Raw genomic sequence first — 9,886 nt, 5'->3', positions numbered from 1 at the left:
GATAAGAAAATGACAAGGTTAACTTAAAATAAATTTAGGTGGTATGTACCGGAATCAACACCAATGCCTAATATATATCTATTATGTTTATTGTTATAGTATATGTTTGTTTATTTATATATGTATATATTTATATGTTTCTTTTATATGTACACTTTATGCCTTCCCACTTTTTTAACCTCTCACACCATGTAGGATTAGCTGGAAGAGATCTATTTTAGAGATAAGTCCACCTTTTGTAGCTTGTGTAAAAACTGCATAAAATACTTACCTTTACAAATATTTCATTTTTCTTAAAGAATGTCGACATTTTCATCTTGACCTTAACATCTCAGCCGGTCCATACCGATCCAAGTTATTGAATAATGTATTCCGTGTATTAAGACTTTTCCCCTTCTGCCTTCTGAACAAACTTAGGGCGCCATCTTACTAGCGCCGCCAATACAATATCTGCAGTTGTATAAAGGATTCCTATAACACACCTGGCTGGATTCCTATAACACAAATTTGTTGCCCGATACCGACCCCGCCGGCGTGGTCGACGATTTCCCTCATTCATCGCTTATCGCTATCGTCCCACTAGGGTCGATTAATTGTTTCAAACATTTTTCCTCTCAAACGACGCCCTGAGCCGAGGTTCGCGCCCAACTGTGTACCCTCAGGCTGTTGTCTTAAACGTTGTACCGGATGAGAGCCTTCAGCGCTCTCCATTTGTCCGGTCAAGTAGTTAATGCCATCTGCGGCAAATCTACAATAAGTCACGTCAAAAAAAAAGCAAATTTCTTGCCTGCAACCGAATCCTGAATTAGAAGAATAACAAGAAGAATCATTCATTATTAAAATGAGACTTTTTGCGGGACAGTTGCTTTCTTCATTGAATAATCCAAATAATTAATACGAAGTGGTGTTTTGTGGTTAATGATCGCATTAAGTTAGTCGGAAAACATTCGCGATAGTGTTATTATATCGGAATATTCAATAAACAAAGTGTACCTATCTATTTTCGCTTCGTACCAACAAGCCGCTTTATAACTCGAAAGTTTATGCGGACTTTTGAGTTAATTCGTTTGGGGTTCGGAGCAGGGTGCGAGTCCGAGGGTGGGGGCTTAGGTTTCATCATTCATCGTCATCACCTTTCATCATTTCATTAATCATCAAGAAAAAAATACGTAAGATATGGCTGTATGGGCATAGTTCCCTTTGCCTTACCATTCGTGGAAAACCAAAAATATCATTATTAAAGTAAGCTACACACATAGCAACAATACAATAACAGACCCATACGATACGAGACAGTCCGACTATTGATATTTTCGAGCGAAGAGTTAAGAAACACTATCTATTACTATGTAAGTAATTTATTTGGTATTGTAAGTAATTGAAATATAATTATTCATACAACATATTGATTATTTATTTCTCTCTTATCTATATGTAGCATATTTAATTTACGTAACGAAAACTTTGAGGGATGATTCAGGCCATGATTCTGAGTAGATATCAAGTGGAATTTTCCGTCGCAAAAGTATGGAATAGAAAATAATATAAAAAACACTAAAATTTTCATGAATTTTCCGACAGGAAATTCCACTTGATATCAACTCAGAATCATGGTTTGGATCATTCTCCTCAGTAATCGTTACGGTGTCACTAACACCCACACCTACTTGTATGGCTGTCGTATGTACTTGTACGGGATGTAAGTCCTAACGAATACTAAGGGGGTGATTCAGCTGATTATTCTCAGTTAATATCAAGTGGAAATTTCCATCGGAAAAGTATAGAATTGAAAAAAAAACCTTAAAAAAAAATCCTGAATTTTGCAACGGAAAATTCCACTTGATATTAACTCAGAATAATGGTCTGAATCATCCCCCTAAGTATTCGTTACGATGTTACTAACACCCTGTATATGTGACGAATTACGCACACGTATTTATTTAGTTTAGATATTTATCTATTGTAATAATTTTAATAGGTTAGTTTCCAACTAGTCACTTCACTTCACTTTTTAAAGTTTATGGCTGCATCGTTTAGAAACGATGATTCTGCCAACGTCAAGGTACCGAAGAAAAAAAAATCATAAAAAAAATAGTCGGTAGGTTAATTTAAATTATACTGAAGACTGTTCGGTGGGAAGTCCAATGATGTAGTCCAGAAGTTCCCTAAAAATAAAGACAACACGATTGTTATTTAACTTCACAGACATATAGGTTAGAAACACACGTAGTATAAGCCCGCCACCATTTTTCGTTCGCAAATTATTATTTATTTTTTTAGTTTTGGACCAAATTATATATACATACTTATACTTATATTACACATGGACTTGCACATATATTAGCATACAATATTTACAATTTTAGATTATTCCGTTTAATAAACGTACAAAGGATATTGATGAAGGGGGTAGAAACTAAAGTTAAGAGAAAGTTGACATTCACAGGCCGGGGAATACAAGGTGGGAGAACATCATACATGGAGACACATAAATTAGGACAGGAGAAAAATAGGTGATCAACAGTGCCATCCTCATCACCACATTCGCAAACGGAATGATCTCGGATCCGTAACTTAGCCAGAAAAACAGGGGAGCACACGTGACCCAGACGGAGACGGATAATCACAGAGGTAACCCACTTATCAAAGTTTCTAAATTTAAAAAACCAAGGTCTTATAGGTATAGAAGGCTGGATAAGTCCGTAAAGTTTACCTTTTGCTTGCTTAGATGTTTGCCAAAGCTCATCCCAAGTTTTGAATAGATGTGAATTAGCGAGAGCCCGGATATCTCTGGAGAAAGTCTTGTTGTAGATCTCAGTACCCAAGCGGACAGCTTCTTTAGCACATAGGTCGGCGTTCTCGTTGCCACGAATACCGCTGTGACTGGGAATCCAAGCCAGGACAATTTCAAGACCACTCTTTTGGCATCTATAAAGAACTTCCTTAGTTTTAAGGGTGAGATAAAAATTATCTCTAGAGTGAAAAGGCAATTTTAAAAGGTCTTGCAAACAGCTACGGGAATCCGAGAAAATTATTGATCTATTCAATTTGTGAGATTCCACATAGGAGACAGCTTCTAGAAGGGCAATGGACTCACCTGTGAAAATGGAGCAGCTAGCAGGGCATTTATAGTTTAGGATGATATTAAATTTAGGAATCCAAACAGCAGCTCCTACGTGACTTGTATCTGATAATTTAGAGGCATCGGTATAGAGTTGAAGCCAATCCTTCCAGTTTTTTTCCACTAAGCTATTAAGCTCCTTATCAGCACCCTGCGAGTTCTTGACTATCCCTAGATTAAGTATTACCTTAGGACAAAAGATTAAACTTTCAAAAGGAAATTCAAAAATAGTGGCCTTAGGGGTCTGATGTATTGTAGAAGGGTTGATTTTATTAGAAGACTTGACGAGAGGCGGCAAGTCTTTATGTCTCCAATAATTAGAATTAGCTACCAAACAAAGAGAATTTAGTTTCTTATGAAGGGGATGAGATGATGTTTGTAAGGTGTTGAAATAATACCTATCCGAGAGATACTGTCTACGTAATTGGAGTGGAGGTTCCACACATTCCACTTGGAGCGCATTTGTAGGGGACGACTTCATCGCACCTGCAATAATACGTAAACATTTAGCCTGAATCCTGTCAAGTTTATTAAGAGCAGTTTTGTTGCAGGGCTCGAGGATGAAACTGGCGTAATCAAAATGACTGCGTATAATGGCGTTGTACAAAAGCTTTTGGCTATACGGATGGGAGCCCCAACGAACCCCTGATAAAGACCTAAGCACGTTGATATTTTTTCGCACTTATTAGCTATGTGTTCAAGATGAGGTAATCCACACATTTTGCTGTCAAGGATTACTCCTAAAAATTTCACTTTGTCATAGACGAACACTGGCTGTTCATCAATAACTAGCTCTATAGCTGGGATCACACGCTTGCGGGAGAATACCACAGCGCTGCACTTAGGGACAGAGAGTGAGAGGCCGTGATCGCTTAGCCAGGTGCTTAAATAGTACAGTGCAGAATTAAGGCGAGAACATGCATCCGCAAACGAGGAGGAGCGGGCGTAAAGGGCAATGTCATCTGCGTATTGCAGGATACTACTAAAGCATAGGACAGTTCTATCAAGGTCATAGGTGTAAACATTGAAAAGTAGCGGACTAAGAACGGAACCCTGAGGGAGACCTTTCCACAAGGTTCTGGGAGGAGAAAGAGAGCCTTGCACTCTCACCGTGATACTGCGAGCCATGTAAAGGTTGCATATGATGTGTACCATCCTCTCCGGGATATTCAGCTGTTGCATTTTTTGCCTGAGTATTGGGAGGAGGACGTTATCATAAGCAGAGGAGATGTCAAGGAATACACCAATGACATGTTCGTCACAGCTGAAAGCGCTCCTAATGTCAGTAGTCAAGATGCTAAGACTATCCAAAGTGCCCATACCTCTACGAAACCCAAACTGAAACTTCGATAATAATCCCTTATTCTCCAATAACCACTCCAAGCGGTTCTTTAAGAGATGCTCCAGAATCTTAGCCAGAGCGGATGAGAGGGCAATAGGTCTGTACGAAGAAGACTTACTAGGATCTTTGCCAGGTTTTAAAATTGGGACAATGATTTGAGTCTTCCAGGAGTCGGGAACAATCCCTGTTATAAACACTTCATTGATAATGCAAAGAAAGTACATTTTCGCCGACATTGGAGATTTAGAAATTAGAGAATAAGGGATCCCATCCATGCCAGGAGATGTGTCTCTAAGGTTATCTAGGGCACAGGAAAGTTCAGGATATGAGAAAGGCTCGTTAAAACTATTATAAGAAGACAAGGAGGAGGACGAGGAAGGGAAGCAATCCTGGAAAGGAACAGATGGGGGAGCTAGCTTGTCAAAGAAGTCCGGCAGCCAAGTGGACGTGTCGTTAGCTATAGAGTTACTGTCGTCTAACAGATACCTTCTGAATGATTTAATACGTTTCCACACCAAAGAAGCAGGAGACCGGGGAGCAAGAGACTCGCAAAAGTTACGCCATCCATTAACTTTTTTCTTGGCGAGGAATCTCTTGGAGCGAGCAGACGCCTTCTGGAAAGACAGATATTTTTGCATGGAAGATAGATCACCAGCAAAGCTATTCTCAGCCTCATCCCGTTGACGCACGCTTTCCGTACATTCCGCGTCCCACCAAGGAGGCGATGATATTTTGCCTCGTGCTGAGTTTTTCAAAGGGATAGAGCTATCGGCGGATGAAGTGATACACGATGTAAATTCTTCGTAACAAGTAAGATAGTTAGATGAAGAGATCGGGGAAAGAGACGGGATCTTACCATTAACCAGCTCCGCATACTTTTGCCAATCGGCCCTGTCCAGACGGTATTTCAAGAGAGGAGGAGGGTTCTTAGTCGGAGGGCTAGGGATAAGAAAGGAAATAATAATAGGGAAATGATCGCTACCGTAGCAATTAGGTAACACCTTCCATGAAAGGGTCAAAACCATGCTAGGCGATACCAAAGACAAATCCACCACGCTAGAGCCACCAAGAGGTGAAACCCTACGCGTCGGGGAGCCATCATTCAGCACGCACAGGTTGATATTGTCCAGGAGATCAAATAAATGAGGAGCCAGGGAGTCACACTTATAGGAGCCCCAAAAAGTGTGGTGGACATTGAAATCGCCAAGAATTATAAATGGTCCAGGGAGAGAAAAGAGGATATTATTCAGTTCCGAAATAAGAGAGGGGTTGGGGTGTGGGAAGTAAACTGAAACAATAGTACAATTTAAAGCTTTAATTGCTACTACGTGTAGGTCACGATCATGCGGTGGGATGGGAATTTGAGAGAAGGTAATATTTTTATTAACAAGAAGGGCCGAACCAGCATAACCATCATCTCTGTCATCCCGAATACAGGAGTAGCCAGGCATCCTAAAAATGGAGCCAGGCCTAAACCATGTCTCAGAGATGGCACAGACAACAGGCTTGAATTTGTTAATTAATAATATTAATTCAGGTTTTTTGGATCGAATACTTTTACAATTCCATTGAAGGAGACAATGACCCGCCATTTTTATTTATTAACATTGACATGAATTGCTTCAATAGAGATACGACATTGTTCGGTAAGGAGTCCGAGAACTTAGAAATAATATTAATTAAGGAACAAACCAACAGCTCTATGAGGTTGTCATTGGGAGTAAGGAGAGGAGTAGACTCGGGAGGAGGAGGGAAGGCACAACCATTAGGTTGTGAGGATATGGGAGAACGGGTTATGTCAGAGTGAGCCTGAACATCATAAGACCTACCTAATTCTGGAGGAGGTCGGCGTTCCCGGTATACGGTTTTACGATAGGAGGTGGTGGGATTTTGACTCGAGGATGGAGAAGACGGAGAGGGAGGGAAGAAAGCTGGTTGTGAAAGTTTAGGAGGTTGCTGAGAGGCAACTTCGGCAAAAGGTCTCCTCACAGTGGAAAACCGGGCGGAGGCTTCTAAGTAGGAGATGTTTTCCTCAGACATGACCATCTTGATCGCCTTTTGCCTGGAGTGTTCAGGGCACCTTGGGTCTGTGGCTTTGTGATTACCAGAGCAGAGTAAACAGGTCACATGTTCATCTGGGATATTACAGCTCTCACCAAGATGGGGCTGTGAGCATTTGAAGCAGCGGGCTTTTGATCGGCATTGAGCTTTGATATGGCCAAATCGGCAGCAACCTCTGCATTGAATAGTGGGCAGATGGTAAACATCAACGGGAAGGGACGTGTGGTAGCAATAAACTTTTTGGGGCAAAGACTGTCCTAAAAACGTCAGGACGACCGTGTTAGAAGGAATCCAAGTAGCGGATCCATCAATAATTTTCTTGGAGTTTAGACGCCTAGCTTTAATAACTTGGCCACAATTGGAGGGGTACTGAAGACCTGAAACAAGCTCCTCCAGAGTCCAGTCTATCGGTATGTTCCTGACAACTCCCATTCTGGAGACTTGGAATTGTGGAATGGTGGCACATAACTTGTTCTCCGCAAGCAAAGGGTTGGTTACGAAGTTGTTAGCAGCTGAGGAAGAAGCAAATTCAACCGAGACGCGGTTGCGTCCCACAGAGTTTACTCCTCCATTGACTATACCTGGTATGTTATTTCTGTGAATAAGTTGGGCAAATTTAAGAACCCTAATAGTAAGTCCCGCTGAAGGATCGCTTTCCATCCTGGTGACATGCACAGAGAAGGGCCCCTGGTCAGCATCCGTGTATTTAAGTTTCTCGCCAGCAAATTCCGGAACAGTATAAACGTCCTGAACAGAGGCAGACGGAGAAATATTTTTCTTGGGCGTAGGATTACCGATTTCCGATTCCGCATGGCGTTTCATGGATCTCTGAGAACCAGAAAGCTCCCCTTGACTTTGTACGAAAGTCTGAGGAGTCATCTCTAAGTCAGGTGGAATACCACCTCCTCCCGGAGGAGGATCGTCCCCCATTTTAAGGGCAAATGCGAAATTACATACACAAAACACTTACCACGTAAACACAAATATATACCACCACCTATATAAATACTATAACTGAATAATTTTGTAACAATCAGAGGAATAAACCAAAGATTCAAAACAACTCGGCTGCAACGTGATTTCTAGAGCACGATGACAAGCAGAATCCTTCCAACTAGTCAAATGAATTACTTTTTACTAAACGTCAAAACACGAAATTACTATGGAATTTGTATGAAAAAGCACACTGTGACGTCATAGAAAAACGTGATAAAATGTCGGACTTATTACGGTTTTCTTGATTAAAATTCATAAATAAGTTAAATAGGAAAAAAGAAAATGTTTTTCGTTAGTTTTAGATCTGTCTTTATTTAGTAATCAGAATTTCATAATTTATCTTGAACCTAGTACACGACCCAATTATTATTAAGTTCTTTTTTAATATTCATGACGTAATAATGTTATTTTGTTCTTTTTAAAATGACATTTTTCTGAACTGTTTTCTGTGGATCCTACTGAATGAGGTACGAATTTCGCGCTGCATTTATGGTGTTGGTGTGTTAGTTATATATTAAGAGTTTTTGTATCGTATTGATGATTCCGTGCTTCGGAGGGCACGTTAAGCCGTTGGTCCCGGCTATTAATCGTAAAAACACCTCCACCAACTCGCAATGTAGCAACGTGGTGGAGTATGCTCCATACCCCCTCCGGTTGATTGAGAGGAGGCCTGTGTCCAGCAGTGGGACGTATATAGGCTGTTTATGTTATGTATTGTCTATATATAAATAAGATATCATACAGATCGAAATACGGTAATTTTACGCTGACCATGGTACTCTAGTCAGATAAGGCCCTTAATCCTGCTAAATGAAGCATCATCCACAAGCACTTTACCTTTTTTCCACAATCCTTTGAGACTCAGTAAGCACGGTTCGTTAGAAAATTCGGATAAATCGAACGTTGAAAATTGGTTTAGCTGTGTCCATCTCAAATACGGAACCCTATACCGATCCAACACCGATCAACACGTTACATGAGATTCGGGATGGGCAAAAAAAAATAGAGCATCACTTTGCAATAAGATAATATCAAATATATCTCCACTTTTCTTTTGAAACGAATATCGACTTTATGAGTTTGAATTCATAGATCTAAATATATAAAAGGAGAAACTGACTGACTGACATATCAACGCACAGCCTAAACGGCTTAACGTAGGCACTTGAAATTTGGAAGGGACGTAGCTTAGGTACCGTAAAGATGCACTAAGAAACGAATTCCCGGAATTCCCACGGGAACGGGAATTAGCGGGAAAATCCTTTTGTATGAAAAATCTAAACCGCTGAAGTTAGACGCTTAAAATTTGGCATGCAGGTACCTTAGTTAACTTAAAGCTTAGTTGCAACAGGATATTGCAAAATTCCCACGGAAACGGGAGTTATCGGGAAAAAACATTTGTATGAAAATATTGAAACCGCGTAAGACAGATGTTTTCAATCTAGCATGCATGCATACCTTAGTAAATATAAAGTTTAGTTATGGCTGTATTTTGAAAAATGGGAGTTAGCGGGGAAAAAAATGTATGAAAAAATCTAGAAACTGCATAAGTTAGATGCTTGAAATTTGATATGCACTGCCACACAAAGATCTCTCTTTTATAACACGCCACGCGGACGAAGTCGCGGGCAAAAGCTAGTAATATTATATAGGGACCTAATACGTGGTTTCCAGGATTCGTACCCATCATCATCATCATCAGCCGTACGACGCCCACTGCTGGGCATAGGCCTCCCCCAAGGATCTCCACGACGATCGGTCCTGCGCTGCCCGCATCCAGCGGCTTCCCGCGACCTTCACCAGATCGTCGGTCCACCTTGTAGCGGGCCTACCCACTGAGCGTCGTCTGACACGTGGTCGCCACTCCAGAACCTTTCCGCCCCATCGGCCATCGGTTCTCCTCGCTATGTGTCCTGCCCACCACTGATTCGTACCCGGTTAATGGCAATAGGCTCGCGCTCTACATGTGACTTCAACATGGCCGGCCAGGAGTGGGTGTATATACTATACACCATTGCTTACCCGTTTTGGCAAACAGACGTGATGTTGTGTTAATATTGAATATTGGGTTCGAATCCCAGTAGGGACATATCACAAAAATCACTTTATGATCCCTAGTTTGGTTAGGACATTACAGGCTGATCACCTGATTGTCCGAAAGTAAGATGATCCGTGCTTCGGAGGGCACGTTGAGCCGTCGGTCCTATTTAATGATGTAAGTGAGTAATCGTTACATGAGCCATGTCAGGGGCCTTTGGCGGCTCAAAAATAACCCTGACACCAGGGTTGATGAGGCTGGTATTTCACCTCACAACCCACTCGATAATAAGAAGAATATTGAAATATGGATTAAAAATATTTTAAAC

The 9,886-nt window shown here is 41.0% G+C and overlaps 1 protein-coding gene across 2 annotated transcripts; it reads right to left on the bottom strand.

The window, feature by feature from the left end:
* Positions 1 to 2,038: 2,038 nt before the first annotated feature.
* Positions 2,039 to 7,632, bottom strand: LOC126370153 (uncharacterized). Of its 2 annotated transcripts, XM_050014911.1 has the most exons (5): positions 7,495 to 7,632; positions 4,950 to 5,077; positions 3,520 to 3,607; positions 2,714 to 2,883; positions 2,039 to 2,165 (listed from the first exon to the last, which is right to left on the bottom strand). In XM_050014911.1, exons 2-5 carry the CDS (start codon positions 5,029 to 5,031, stop codon positions 2,104 to 2,106), a joined length of 402 nt encoding a protein of 133 aa, XP_049870868.1. In that variant the 5' UTR covers positions 5,032 to 5,077; positions 7,495 to 7,632; the 3' UTR covers positions 2,039 to 2,103. The 2 variants fall into 2 exon arrangements, with proteins under 2 accessions (XP_049870868.1, XP_049870869.1); XM_050014912.1 differs by lacking the exon at positions 4,950 to 5,077 and having other exon boundaries at positions 7,495 to 7,626.
* Between the last annotated feature and the right edge of the window lie 2,254 nt (positions 7,633 to 9,886).

Source organism: Pectinophora gossypiella, chromosome 10, assembly GCF_024362695.1.
Source record: "Pectinophora gossypiella chromosome 10, ilPecGoss1.1, whole genome shotgun sequence".
Taxonomy (NCBI): domain Eukaryota; kingdom Metazoa; phylum Arthropoda; class Insecta; order Lepidoptera; family Gelechiidae; genus Pectinophora; species Pectinophora gossypiella.
Note: the sequence above shows the minus strand (reverse complement) of the source record. Positions and strands in the feature narration are given on the sequence as shown.